This window comes from Schistocerca piceifrons, chromosome 7, assembly GCF_021461385.2.
Source record: "Schistocerca piceifrons isolate TAMUIC-IGC-003096 chromosome 7, iqSchPice1.1, whole genome shotgun sequence".
Classification (NCBI taxonomy): Eukaryota; Metazoa; Arthropoda; class Insecta; order Orthoptera; family Acrididae; genus Schistocerca; species Schistocerca piceifrons.
In genome coordinates this window covers 498,457,827-498,473,129 of record NC_060144.1, presented here as the reverse complement: position 1 = coordinate 498,473,129, position 15,303 = coordinate 498,457,827, and the positions used below count along the sequence as shown (strand labels likewise).

Below are 15,303 nucleotides of genomic sequence, written 5' to 3'. Positions count from 1 at the left end.
AATGAGATTTGAAAGAGATTACAGACAAAGAATCATGCATGAGTCAACAAGAATGGAAAGCTAAGTGCATTATACATTGCAGATGTGAGAGGGGGGAGGGAATAATGCAAGGTGTAGAAAATTATAAGGAGGCGACGAAAGGAATGGTTACTGAAAATAAATGCTGAAGCTGAAGAAATTAACATAAATTAAGACCAGGTGGTTGGTGAGAACCAAGGACATGTTGTAATGCCAGTTCCTACCTGGGTTCTTACTACCCCCAACTGGTCTTAATTTACAAGGTGATTATAATTAAAGTTAAACTTTCAGACCGCTGTCGAAATAACACCACTGGTCAGAATGACACAAATTGCAATGGAACATTATCTTTGAAGGGGGAAAACATATGGCAATTTAATAGTGGTTGACTAAAATGACAAATGAATCATTCAACAATGCCTAAGGTGTACATTTGACACTAAACAAACTGTACTACTAAGTGTGCATGGGTTTACAGGTGTGATACTGTTAGTTATGTAAGCCCATTCACCACGGGAAAATCACATCACATTGTATTTTAATTGTCCTGAGGGCAAAAACTGCATATAAAGCATCGATCCAAATCAAATCAGATTATTAATTTACATGTGACTGGCACAAAACATGTTCAATATGCTGTCCACCATTTTCTGCAACATGTTGAAATCGAGAAACAGCATGTTCCACAACTGATCAAAGTGTTTCCAAGGTCACGTTCAGAATGTGTTCCACAATGTGTGCCTTCAATGCAGCCAAGTTTGCAATTGGAATACTGAACACAACATCTTTCAGATAGCCCCACAGCCAGAAGTCACACAGATTAAGATCAAGTGATCGGGACAGCCAGGCTGTAGGGAAATGGTGGCTGATAATTCTAGCGTTTCTGAAATGGTGCTTCAGTAGCTGCTTAACTGGATTTGCAATGTGCGGAGGTGCACCATCTTGCACAAAAATGATCCCATCCACATTGCTGGAGAGGCGGAATGACGTAGTTGCGCAAAAGACACTCATAGCGTTTACCAGTGATGGTACAGGTAACAGGACCGGAAGTTCCTGTCTCTTTGAAAAAATATGGGTCTATGTTAAATGATTTCTTTTTCCACACCACACAATGACCTTTTCAGGATGAAGTGGTTCTGGTTGAAACTTCCTGGCAGATTAAAACTATGTGCCAGACCGAGACTCGAACTCGGGACCTTTGCCTTTTGTGGGAAAGTGCTCTACCATCCGAGCTACCCAAGCACAACTCATGCCCCATCCTCACAGCTTTACTTCTGCCAGTACCTCATCTCCTACCTTCCGTCTGGCACACAGTTTTAATCTGCCAGGAAGTTTCATATCAGCGCACACTCTGTTGCAGAGTGATAATCTCATTCTAGTACTGGTTGATTTGCATGTGGATTTTCTGTTGCCCATATTTGACAATTCTATGTATTGACATATCCTGTCAGATGGAGGTGGGCTTCATCCATCCACAAAATCTTCCACAGTCAATCATTGTCCAGTTCCATGTGAGCAAGAAATTCTAAAGCGTAGGTCTCTCTTGGTGGCAGGTCAACAGGAAGCAACTCTTGGACATAGGTAATTTTGAAAGGATAGCTGAAGAGGCTGTTTTGTAGGATTTTACGCATTGTGCTCACGTCCAATGTTCGGGCAGTTCTCTGTACACTACACATTTGCACACCACGACTCGTCTCCTCCTGTATTGCTGTGGCCACTGCTTCCACTGACGTTGAACCAATTCATTTTGTCCCTTACCATGTTGCACACCATAAGAATCTGTCTTTTCCAAATTTCTGAATCATTTTCTCCAGACCCACTGCATTCATTGGTCCAATGTCTTTTTTCAAACCCTTCAGTGTATGGAACTTCTGCAGAGCAATGTGTGCACAGTTATCATTCTTGTAATACAGCTTTACAAGCAGAGTGCGATCCTGCATTGAGACAGTCATGGCAAACATCGCAGATGTGAAAGGAGGAAACGCCATGTACCCGGGGTGTTTATACCAACTTCAATGAGTCTGACACATACAGCACCATCTATTCATCAATTTACACACTATTTTTTTTCTTCTGCCATATGTTTTCCCCCTTCTCCCATAATATTCCTTTACAATTTGATGCTGTTCTGACCAGTGGTCCTATTTATACAGCGTTTTGAAAGTTTCACTTTAATTATAATCACCTTGTACGTTAATTTCTTGAGTCTTAGCATTACTTCTCAGCAACTATTCCTTTCTTCAGTCCGTTTTAGTGTTCTATTATTATTTTTTTTTTTATTATTTTTTTTTTTAACCTGTCTATCTTTCTCCACCTCCCCACTTTACCACATACTATGCACTTAGCTTTCCACTCTGATTATCTCTTGCACAATGTTTTGTCAGTAATCTCTGTCTTGCTTATTACTGTATCTTCCACCTATAACCCCAGTTTTCAAATATCATCCTGTGCTGCCCCAACGGTCAGTTTTCCCTTATCATCTTGTCTGGTAAGTCCCCATGATCTGGGTTTCTGGATGACTTTTCATTCTCCTGCCACCACTTGGTGAGTAAATATTTTATCTATTGAGTTATATCATATTTTCAAAAATTGATAAGTTAAAAATGTGAGATTCATAGCAGACTTGACTGAAAATGGTGTTGCTGCTGGACAGTCTTAACTGACAGTGGTAGAATACAGTGTTTATAATGACTCATTAATCCTGTGTTAGAAGTCTGTCATATGTTCCAAGTTTCTGAAGTGCATAATTGCACGTTTATATACAAATACCTATGAGACATTTAGTGCACTCCTGCAGTTATTAACCGAAAGTTCGAAATATAAGATTCACAGCCTAAATGGTTTCAAAATCTGATTATGTCTTCACTGGCTCAAAACCAGAGCCATAGACAGGTCTAGGAATAATATTAAGAATTGTGAGTTTATTTGGTTTATTCTTATATCGTCTGGTCCATACACGGCAAGTCAATGTTTATTGTTTGTCTGGTATTTATTCCTGGTGATGACTGCCTTTCCAACATTAGAACATCACTTTAATCTAATAAGTGGAATGTTATAAAATTATAAGGACACAGAATGTCTGGCCAAAATTGACTTCAGGAGGTGAAATTCCAATGCTACAGTGTAAAACTTATTCCTACATGAAGAGGGAGGTGTCAGAAACAGGAGGACAAAGATAGTATGTTGGTAATGCTGCCCCAGTTTCAGTCAAGAAATAAGGAGATAGGGAGAGAGGGAGGGAGAGAGGGAGGGAGAGAGGGAGGGAGAGAGGGAGGGAGAGAGAGAGAGATGGACAGAGGAAGAGATATGAGAAGTAAAAGGACTCTTAAAAAATAAGGTGAAAGTGGAAATGGAGATAAAGAAAAGGAAGGGAGAAAGTGAAAAATATAGAAAGTGGAATAAGGGAAATAACTGAGTAAATAAATCATATAATCATAAAAAAAGAAGTGGGTCTGATGACATGTTAAGGCGGTCAAGTCCAAGTAGGTGGTGCCATGGATGGACTTGTTGTACCAGGTGTTAGGATCCGTACAGCCCATTTTATTTCTCCTTTCTCTTCCTCTATCCATCTTTACTTCTCATTCCATCCTCACATCACCTCTGGGTTGAAGCACCCACTCTCTTTGACACCTTCCCCATCATCTTTGCTTCCCCTTGTCCTCAAAAAACAAGGACCCCTCTCATCTTGGAGTCAGATGATCTGCCCCTACTTTCTAATCTTTTCCATCCACCTCTCTTTCCTCCCTAAGAATGGAACCAACAGTTCCAAAACCTACAAGAAGTTTTCTCGATTTTAAATGTGTCTATTAGCAGTACTGTGATTTTGCCTCCTGAAATTAAGTGCTACTCAGCCAGTCTGTCTTTGCAGTTTTGTAACTTTCTCAAGAACAATGTTATGAATGACATATACTTGCAAATCATTCAAAATCTGTTCTTGGTTTTTTTGTGTTTTATGACATTATATTTATGAGATGAACGTGAAGAGCGAGCTAGGCATTTGGCTAAAAAGATGAGGGAAAAAACTTAAAAAACAGATTGGAAAGTGTGCAACTCAATGATTGCTAGGTCTATGAATGGAGTGAATCTTAGTCTTACCAATCTTCCTGTCTGAAATGTTTGCATTCTATACTCAGTACATGTACTACATAATTAACTATACTTACAATCATGCATAAGCTTCACTTAAATACAAACAATGAGGAGTCAACTCAAATGATAAAGTATGTAAGACACTAAATTATGGAATAAAATGAAGCTTATTGCATAACACACTGCCAATGATAACAATGTTAAAGACAGAATACTTCCTCGTATAGTAAAACCAGACTTTAAAAAATCAGATGTGGTTTCAAAAGTAACCATCCCAGCACAGACCTTAGTCAACATATGTAAATCACAAGCAGTCTAAATCTTGATTGCAGATGGACATGTGAACCCCTCTAATCCCACATAAAGTTCAGTGCCTTAACTAAAACACCACATTGATAAGAAAACCATGAAATTTATTGTTGAATTTTCATGACCAACATAATAGCATTACATACACACTAAAGAAAAACAAGACAGTGATTAAAATTGTTTCAAAATGATAGTAAAACAGAAACTTGCAATTGCTGTCCACACTCACCACATTTTCTGGCACCATCCACATTATTCCTTGAAAATAATCCCTGTAACTTTGGTTTATGCCACTCAAAAATTTGAACACCAGGGGACAAATGCTTCACTATTTCCTTCTGCCTGTGTAATAAATACAAAAAAATTCTCAAATAAAATAAGGCTACACACCTTTCCTGGCATGGGAAACTGCATTGCAGCACATTGTGCGACCAGTTTGAGCAAACTGCATCAGTCATAGTGAAATGTGCCAAATTGTGTGCAAAAGAGATGATGAATTATACTCATCAGTTCTGGAGACAGATGGAGCACTAGTTCAGCTAGACAAGGTGGAAGAATAAATCATTCATGGTCCTGTTGTATGAACCATTTTATCAATTTTGAATCACAAGTATCAAATATTGTGCTTGATCTTCATAACCGAACAAAATGCCAGGTATTATAATGAAAGTGCAGATACTCATAAAAGTCCAGTGTGGGCTGTAATCATTATATGGTAATGAAACTTGGCAGATATGGTAACATGTTAATGTAGAACTGATTTATGCTAGAAATAAAGTTAGTTGCAATTCTAGCCACCAGGTGCAAATCTGGCACTGTGAGTGCAAGAAAGACCTACATACAGCAATGTTTCCATATATAATGGATTAGGAATGGGACAAGGACAGAAAAGTGAAAAAGGCATAATGATGATTTTGTCATTAACTGCTGCTTACACAGTTTGTTCAATATGAGCACCAGAGATGTTGACAACATACTGCATCTGTAAAACAATATAATCAACTGTTGCTCACAGCAGTTCTGGTGGAATTTGAGCAATGTGTTCCCGTGCAATGTGTTCCTGTATACTGACATCAGGTAGAGACCAAATGTAACTGAATAATAGGTGTAAAACGAAGCATAGGATTATAGATTGAGAGATGTTGAATGAAACACTTTTGGCTGTCAAGAGAGAGCAATGCGTGATGCCTTCTACATCTACATCTACATAGATACTCCGCAAGCCACCATATGGTGCATGGGGGAGGCTACCCTGTACCACTACTTGTCATTTCCTTTCCTGTTCCACTTGCAAATAGAGCAAGGGAAAGCAATTGTCTATATCCATCCATATGAGCTCTGATTTCTTGCATCATATTTTTGTGGTTCTCACACACTGTGTGTTGGTGGCAGTAGAATCATTCAGCAGCCAGCTTCAAATGCTTGTTCTCTAAATTTTCTCAATAGAGTTTCTCAAAAAGGACGTCAGCTTCCCTCCAGCAGTTCCCATTTGAGTTCCTGGAGCATCTCTATAACACTTAACATGTTGTTCAAACCTACCAGTAATAAAATCTAGCAGCCCACCTTTGAATTGCTTTGATGTCTTTCTTCAATCCAACCTGGCACAGATCCCAAACAATTGAACAGTACTCAAGAGCAGGTCGCACCAGTGTCCTATACGTGGCCTCCTTTACAGGTGAAGCACTCTTTGCTAAAATTCTCCCAATAAACAGAAGTCAACCATTCACATTCCCTAACACAGTTCTCACATGCTTATTCCACATCATACTGCTTTGCAGCATTAGACCTAGATATTTCAACGATTTGATTGTGTCAAGCAGGACACTAGTAATATTGTATCCGAACATCACAGGCTTGATCTTCCTACTCATCTACATTAACTTATATTTTTCCACATTTAGGGCTAGCTGCCATTTATCACACCAACTGGAAATTTTTACTGAGTCATCTTGCATCTTCCTAGAGTCACTCAACTTTGACACCCTACTATATACAATGGCATCATCAGCAAACAACTGCAGACTGCTGCCCACCATGTCTGCCAAATCATTTATGTATATGCAGAACAACAGCAGTCTTATCACACTTCCCTGGGGCACTCCTGATGATACACTTGTCTCTGATGCCTTCAATGACCACCATAGTAAAATATTGTCAAATGATCTTTCACAGAAACCAAAGAAATTCTGGTCATATATGAAGGCTGTTAGTGGCACCAAAGTCACTGTCCAGTCCATAGTGAATGAGACAGGAACTTTGAAATGCTTAACTACATTTTTAAATGTTACTTTACAAATGAAAACTTTGGAGAATTGCCCAAATTCAATCCTTGTACTATTGAAAAGATAAATGAAATAAGTATTAGTGTCACTACTGTTGAGAAACAGCTCAAGTTATTAAAATTGAACAAAGCTCTGGGACCCAATGGAATCCCTGTCAGGTTCTACACTGAATTTGCAGCTGTGTTAGCCCCTCTTCTAATGATAATCTGTCATAGATCCCTCAAACAAAAAACCGTCCCCAGTTCTAGGAAAAATGCACATGTCACACCTGCGTAAATATTCAGTCAGATCTTGATAAGATTTCAAAGTGGTGTAGAGATTGGCAACTTGCTTTAAATGTTCAGAAATGTAAAATTTTGCACTTCACAAAATTAAAAATTGTAGTATCTTATGACTATAATCAATGAGTCACTGTTGGAACTAGACACTTCATACAAATACCTGGGAGTAACAATTTGTAGGGATAAGAAGTAGAATGATCACATAAGTTCAGTCATGGATAAGGCAGGTAGCAGACTTTGGTTTATTGGCAGAATATTGGGGAACTGCAATTAGTCTACAAAGGATATTGCTTAAAATCACTCACGCAACCTATTCTAAAATATTGGTCAAGTGTGTGGGGTCCATACCAAATAGGTCTAACAGGGGACATTGAATGTACACAGAGAAGGGAAACACAACTGGTCACGGGTTTGTTTAATCTGTAGGAGAGTGTCACAGAGATACTGAAGGAACTGAACTGGAAGACTCTTGAAAAAGTCTATTAATGAAGTTTCATGAACCGGCTTTAAATGATTACTCTAGGAATATACTACAGCCCCCAATGTATCACTTGCGTAGGGATCATGAAGATAAGATTAGAATAATTATTGAATGCACAGAGACATTCAAACAATCATTCTTCTCATGCTGTATATGCAAATGGAACAGGAAGAAACCCTAATAACTGGTACATACCCTCTACCATGCACCTTAGAGTGGTTTGCGGAGTATAGATGTAGATGTAGATGTAGATCCATAGCAAATGCATTCTTTTAGATATCCCCATAGCCAAAAGGTATGTAGATTCAGATCAAATGATCTTGTAGCCCATACACCTGGAAAACTTATGGAGATAACATGTTTTTAGAGGGTTGCATTAGGCAGATATTTCACTGGGCAACTGACATGAGGTGTTCCCCCATCTTGTATGAAAATAGTGGTTTCCACACAGTTGTGCTTTTCCAAAGCAGGAATCATACGCTGTGCAAGGAGGTCTAGGTAACGCGCATCCGTCATGGTACACCTGAGACACCTTTTGCGTATATTGTCTTCAAAGAAGAACAGACCGACAACAAAGGTGCTTGTGAAAACACACGACATGGTCACATACGGCAAGAGCTATGGCTGTTTGTGCACATAATGCAGTTTAACATTACCCCTGCAGTGAAGAATGTACCTCGTCCCATGATAGAATATTGCCAGGCACATCTCATCAACTTTGATCTGTGCCAGAAACCAGAGAGCAAATTCAGAATGTTGCAGTCGATTGTGAGGTTTCAGTTGCTATACAGCCTAGATCTTGCATAGGTACCAGTGTAAAATAGACCGCAAAACTTTCAGTACTGTTAACCATGGGATAGACAATTCTCATGACACTGAATGAGCACTGACACTATCTGGGACACATGTTGCATGATCAATTACAGAAACAGCAACCTTGTCAATAACTTCCAGCAGATGTCTTCCTCTTCCATGCCCCATACCGAGGTGATACATATTTTCAAATTTCATTATCAACTTCTTTACACCATTTAATGACATTAAGCTTCTCTCCTCAGACCTTTCAGTTGGGTAATATTATCTCAGTTAATCATGATTTACAGAATGAATAAAGAAATGCATCAGTGTAATTGTTGCCATTCATGTAAAACAGTTTCATTAACAGCACAGCACACAGTCTCTTTTCTTGACAGTCTTACCGTTAACTTGCGTTATGGCTTGTCAAATGATAGCATAGATGTCATACCATCATACAAACAGTGTAAAGTGGCAGACTTACACCAGATGGCCAAAATTGGAACTAATTATTTCCCAACATAAATCGATTTTGGAATAATATATTAGCATATCTACCAAGTTTCACTGCCATACAATAATTACAGCCTACACTGGACCTCCATGAGTAGCTGCATGTTAATTATAAACATCCAGTATGTCAGATAAATAAATGGGCCTTTCACCATCCATTTAGCAATGTACCATCTCTCAAAAAAATTTCTTCTACCACTATTAGAATGTAGTTTTTTGTGGTGGTATTTTATAGAATCTTAGTCACCCTACAATTAAAATACTTCTGTGGATGATGTTTAATCTTTTGTGGATGAATGTGGCTATTTCAGCAAAATTGACATTGTCTAAAGTAAATTATTTAATAGATTTCATATATAGCATAATTAAACTGATTGTTGATAATTATTTCCCTTTTGGTTACAGCTCTTTAACCTCTTGCAACCATGTCAGATGATGAGGAAGTCTACTCGTAAGTACATTATTTTATGATCATGACCATACTTAAGTAATAATAACTGCCTCAAAGTTGTTTCATGTTTGCGACAAATTGAAACTGGTGATGAGGTGAATATTTGAGTCAGTCCTTGAAACTTGCTTGGACAGCAATATTGTTAATGCACTGTTTGCAAAGTTAAATTTCTAGTTTGAAGAATCAGTCCAGGAGACAGTTTTAACTTGTCGCAAGTTTTCTGCTGAAGAGTAAAAATATGTCGATGCCATACCAATTTTATTCTTAGTAAAATTCTTTAGTGTGCAAGCTGTATGATAATCAGGAAATTAGAATAAAAAATATCCAAAGACATCAAGCATATGTTATCATAAATTGAAAGAGAAGAAGGAAATGAATGAAATTAATATATTAGATTCAAAACACCGTTCAGAGAAAGAAAACTGCATTGAGTTCAGTGGCAGTACTCTATACAAGTTCTGAGACACTGCTCTACATAATCTAAAGGAACAAGCAGTCTGACAGAAGTTGCATTGTAGAGCAAACTGAAGTGAACTGTAAAAATTGGCATAGCTAAACCAACTAATTCAAGTGTTGTTTTATAAGGCTGTCACAATTTTTATATTATTTATAATACCTATGCTTTACCATGGGGGAAATAAATACAGTAGAAGAAGAATGGGTAGCTTTGAGGGATGAAGTAGTGAAGGCAGCAGAGGATCAAGTAGGTAAAAAGACGAGGGCTAGTAGAAATCCTTGGGTAACAGAAGAAATATTGAATTTAATTGATGAAAGGAGAAAATATAAAAATGCAGTAAGTGAAACAGGCAAAAAGGAATACAAACACCTCAAAAATGAGATCGACAGGAAGTGCAAAATGGCTAAGCAGGCATGGCTAGAGGACAAATGTAAGGATGTAGAGGCCTATCTCACTAGGGGTAAGATAGATACCGCCTACAGGAAAATTAAAGAGACCTTTGGAGATAAGAGAACGACTTGTATGAATATCAAGAGCTCAGATGGAAACCCAGTTCTAAGCAAAGAAGGGAAAGCAGAAAGGTGGAAGGAGTATATAGAGGGTCTATACAAGGGCGATGTACTTGAGGACAATATTATGGAAATGGAAGAGGATGTAGACGAAGATGAAATGGGAGATATGATACTGCGTGAAGAGTTTGACAGAGCACTGAAAGACCTGAGTCGAAACAAGGCCCCCGGAGTAGACAATATTCCATTGGAACTACTGACGGCCGTGGGAGAGCCAGTCCTGACAAAACTCTACCATCTGGTGAGCAAGATGTATGAAACAGGCGAAATACCCTCAGACTTCAAGAAGAATATAATAATTCCAATCCCAAAGAAAGCAGGTGTTGACAGATGTGAAAATTACCGAACTATCAGCTTAATAAGTCACAGCTGCAAAATACTAACACGAATTCTTTACAGACGAATGGAAAAACTAGTAGAAGCCAACCTCGGGGAAGATCAGTTTGGATTCCGTAGAAACACTGGAACACGTGAGGCAATCCTGACCTTACGACTTATCTTAGAAGAAAGATTAAGGAAAGGCAAACCTACGTTTCTAGCATTTGTAGACTTAGAGAAAGCTTTTGACAGTGTTGACTGGAATACTCTCTTTCAAATTCTAAAGGTGGCAGGGGTAAAATACTGGGAGCGAAAGGCTATTTACAATTTGTACAGAAACCAGATGGCAGTTACAAGAGTCGAGGGACATGAAAGGGAAGCAGTGGTTGGGAAGGGAGTAAGACAGGGTTGTAGCCTCTCCCCGATGTTGTTCAATCTGTATATTGAGCAAGCAGTAAAGGAAACAAAAGAAAAATTCGGAGTAGGTATTAAAATTCATGGAGAAGAAATAAAAACTTTGAGGTTCGCCGATGACATTGTAATTCTGTCAGAGACAGCAAAGGACTTGGAAGAGCAGTTGAATGGAATGGACAGTGTCTTGAAAGGAGGATATAAGATGAACATCAACAAAAGCAAAACAAGGATAATGGAATGTAGTCTAATTAAGTCGGGTGATGCTGAGGGAATTAGATTAGGAAATGAGGCACTTAAAGTAGTAAAGGAGTTTTGCTATTTGGGGAGCAAAATAACTGATGATGGTCGAAGTAGAGAGGATATAAAATGTAGGCTGGCAATGGCAAGGAAAGCGTTTCTGAAGAAGAGAAATTTGTTAACATCCAGTATTGATTTAAGTGTCGGGAAGTCATTTCTGAAAGTATTCGTATGGAGTGTAGCCATGTATGGAAGTGAAACATGGACGATAAATAGTTTGGACAAGAAGAGAATAGAAGCTTTCGAAATGTGGTGCTACAGAAGAATGCTGAAGATTAGATGGGTAGATCACATAACTAATGAGGAAGTATTGAATAGGATTGGGGAGAAGAGAAGTTTGTGGCACAACTTGACCAGAAGAAGGGATCGGTTGGTAGGACATGTTCTGAGGCATCAAGGGATCACCAATTTAGTACTGGAGGGCAGCGTGGAGGGTAAAAATCGTAGAGGGAGACCACGAGATGAATACGCTAAGCAGATTCAGAAGGATGTAGGTTGCAGTAGGTACTGGGAGATGAAAAAGCTTGCACAGGATAGAGTAGCATGGAGAGCTGCATCAAACCAGTCTCAGGACTGAAGACCACAACAACAACATGCTTTACCAGCTTTCCCTCTTCAGTTGGGCTCAGAATACTATGATCTATGTCCCTCCAGTATGAATGTATGCATCAAACACATTGTTGTTACAGTTACCACCATTTTTCTACCAAAATTATCTCTAACAACCTTTTGATGCTTACAGCTGCCACAGCGACATCTGTTTCCTTCTTTAATTTCTTTAGAAACGCAACAGAGCATTCACTTGTTCCATATTTTTTTTTGCACAGGCAAAAATATCAATATTTTCTCTATACTATACTTCCCATTTCATGCAGAATTCTCTTTCTGATGTTCCTTGTATCAGCTTGTAATATTTTGAAAGTTTTGTAATTTGGGCAGCTCATAGTCATTGTCTAATTATACAAGCTACCTCACAGAAAGCCATTCTAGTTCCTATGCAGCAGATGCTTCAGTTTTGTGAAAATATTAATGCATAAAAGAGGGAAATGTAAGGAGTTCATATCAGGAACTCTGAAGCAAAAAGATTGGATGGAAGACAAATTGTGCTGTGTCTCTGCTATACTGAGATAATACAATAGCAAATAGGAACAATGAATAAATTGGACACAAGAAAAATGTGAATAAAACTGTGATGAAGAGCTGACATACAATATTTCTGTTAACTCTCACTGGAAATGGTATGACAACCCTGTTAGCTGTTCATGACCAAAAGATGAAACAAAGCTACTTGCTGTATGTAACAATATTTATAACTAAATTTGATACTTCATTAAAATAAATTGTTCATTGTAAAACTATTATTTTGTGTTGAAAGCACCTTACTGTTTAACTAAACCTATTCTTTCTTTCTTTTCTAGTGAGGAGGAGGAAGAGGAGGTTGAGGTGTAAGTATATTGTTTAATTTGTATACATTTTTATTCTGGCACTATTAACTTTAAATGCAATACTTAATAGCTTCTATTAATAAAAAGTTTAACTTCTGAAGGGTTTACAATATATTTCTTTTTATGATTACAGGAAGTAAGTATTGAACCGGCAGCCAACACTTATTCTACTTTAGTCAAATGACAGTTACAGCCCTAGATGGACAATAATTACTGTGAAGTATTTGCTGATGAAATAACACAATTATTACCCATGGACATCAGCCATGAGCAATCTGAAAACACCTATGGTAGCTTGCTGGAAGTTTGTTATTTTACTGTTCCATCCGATACTAGCAGTTCATGCATAGATGTGCATAGTGGAAAATGATTTTGTACACCATATCAGGTATTGTACATAATATGATGAGTTTTTAGAAGAAGTGAAGCAGAATATTCAGCACGCCTTATTCATTTATGTTGTGTGAAACAAAAGTGACTCAATATTATGAACATAAACCTCCATTCTGCTACAAGTATTATTCACACAAACAAAGTTGACACCTGGCAAGGTGGCTGATGGGAGCGACTGTACATGGGAAATGCCTTTACAGTCATTCCCTTCAGCCACTGCAGCAAGTGTCAACTTTGTTTGCACGTATAATAAAACTCTGTTACCTTGCTAACCTTTAGAATATGTTATATAATTTTGTATAACAAGAACTGAAATTCACAGATGGGGTTTATGTATTATATTTGTTTTTTTTTTTTTTGTTGTTGTACAGTAATTCAAAACTAAATAATCAAAGAATGTACATCCCACTATCCTTTTCAAGCACGCACACACACACACACACACACACACACACACACACACACACACACACACACAGATAGATAGATAGATCTATGTTCTCTGTGTCATACCACAATTTTAAGGAAAATTTTACATTTGTTAATTCTATGACACAGAGAGAAGAATTAATGAAGAAAACTAGCATATGCTGTATTGCTATATTATTCAAACACTCTGTGTATTGCTACAAATCTGTTATAATAGAATAATGATTGTTCCCCAATTTTGCTTCTAACTGAACTGCCACAAACAAGTGAAGAGTGCTATGTAATAAACACTGCATGCCACAGCAGAGAGAGAACTTCAAGATGACAAGTGAATATTAACGTTGATGTGCTTTGAATTTTGTTGTGAAACAAGGCAGATAAGATGATATAAAATTGCATGTGCTTGAAGAAAGCCTACTCAGTTTTTGTGAGAATCTCCCCACAAACAATAGTTATTGAACATAATTTCATTGGTTATTGTTATTACACATATCTATGTTGCTAATGCTCTCCTGTAATGCACTTCTATGTAGATTTGGAATCAATGTCACATATTCTGACAAGCCTAAGCATTATGATCATGTACTTAATAACTTGTTGGTCCATCTTTGGAACGCAATACATCAAGATGTGTCGCACCAGATGACCATGCACAACTCATGTAATTTCCTTAAACAGCATGCTACTAATCTGTGAGCGCGATGATGGTGCCTGATAGAGACCCAAATGGGTTCCATTGAATTCACATCAAGAGAATTTCATGGCCAAGACATCAACAAGAGTATACTACCATGCTCCTCAAACCACTGTAGCATAGTTCTGGCTTTGAGACATGGGCAACTGTCCTGCTGGAAGAAGACATCGCCAGTGGGAAAGACATCAAGCTCGAAGGGGTGCAGGTGGTCGCGGCTCTCAGTGTGTCTTCGATTACCATGACCGGGCCCATGTAAGTGCAGCAGAATGTCTCCCATAGCATAATACTGCCCCCACCAGCCTGCATCCTTGGCGCAGTGCACATTTCAAACTGCCGTTCATGTGGATGATGGCATTTGTGTAGATGACCATCAACTGGGTGTAGCAAAACCGTGACTCATCTGATGAGGTGATATTTCTCCATTGATTCATAGTCCAATCTCAATGATCCTGCGGCCACTGCAATCATATGCAATGTCATTGGGCCAACACATGAACACATAGTGGTTGTCTGCTGCGTAGCACATGTGCAACAATGTACAATGAACAGTGTGCCCCAAAACACTTACACATGCACCAGTATTGTGCCCTTTCAGCAGAGATGCCACAGACTGGCTCATATCCTGCTTTACAGAGCAGGGAAACCTCCAAATCTCATGTTCTGTGAAGAGTCGTGAACGTCCAACCACTTATTGCCCAGTGGTAGTTTCACTGTCATTCTTCCACTTTCCACAGACCCTCATTACAGTAGCATGTGTAGGCTCAACCAGCTATGCCATTTTCAAGATACTTGCTTACAGGATCTGGGTAAGAATAATATCACCTCTGTCAAAGTCGCTTATATCAGTAGATTTCCCCATTTGTGGCCGGTGTCATGCTAGAATGATTCCCCACCCGTCTTTGATCCACTTATATACTTCTCTTACCATGTCATGTTCCCTCAACAGCACCAGGCAACATACAACTTCAGGGTGGGCTGTGGTCATAATGTTTTGGCTTATCAGTGTTTCTGCAGCATATGGATTCATATATTACAACATAAAAATATTTTTTGAGTCTATTTCAACTG

At 38.4% G+C, this 15,303-nt stretch overlaps 1 protein-coding gene across 2 annotated transcripts in view; it reads left to right on the top strand.

Annotated features, from left to right (window-relative positions):
• Nucleotides 1-15,303, top strand: part of LOC124804601 (troponin T) — a 75,247-nt gene that overhangs the window by 13,995 nt on the left and 45,949 nt on the right. For both annotated transcript variants that reach the window (XM_047264796.1, XM_047264797.1), the window contains exons 2-3: nucleotides 9,174-9,219; nucleotides 12,693-12,723. In XM_047264796.1, the coding sequence (XP_047120752.1) occupies nucleotides 9,201-9,219; nucleotides 12,693-12,723 (50 nt within the window). In that variant the 5' untranslated portion in view covers nucleotides 9,174-9,200. The remainder of the gene's footprint in view (nucleotides 1-9,173; nucleotides 9,220-12,692; nucleotides 12,724-15,303) is intronic.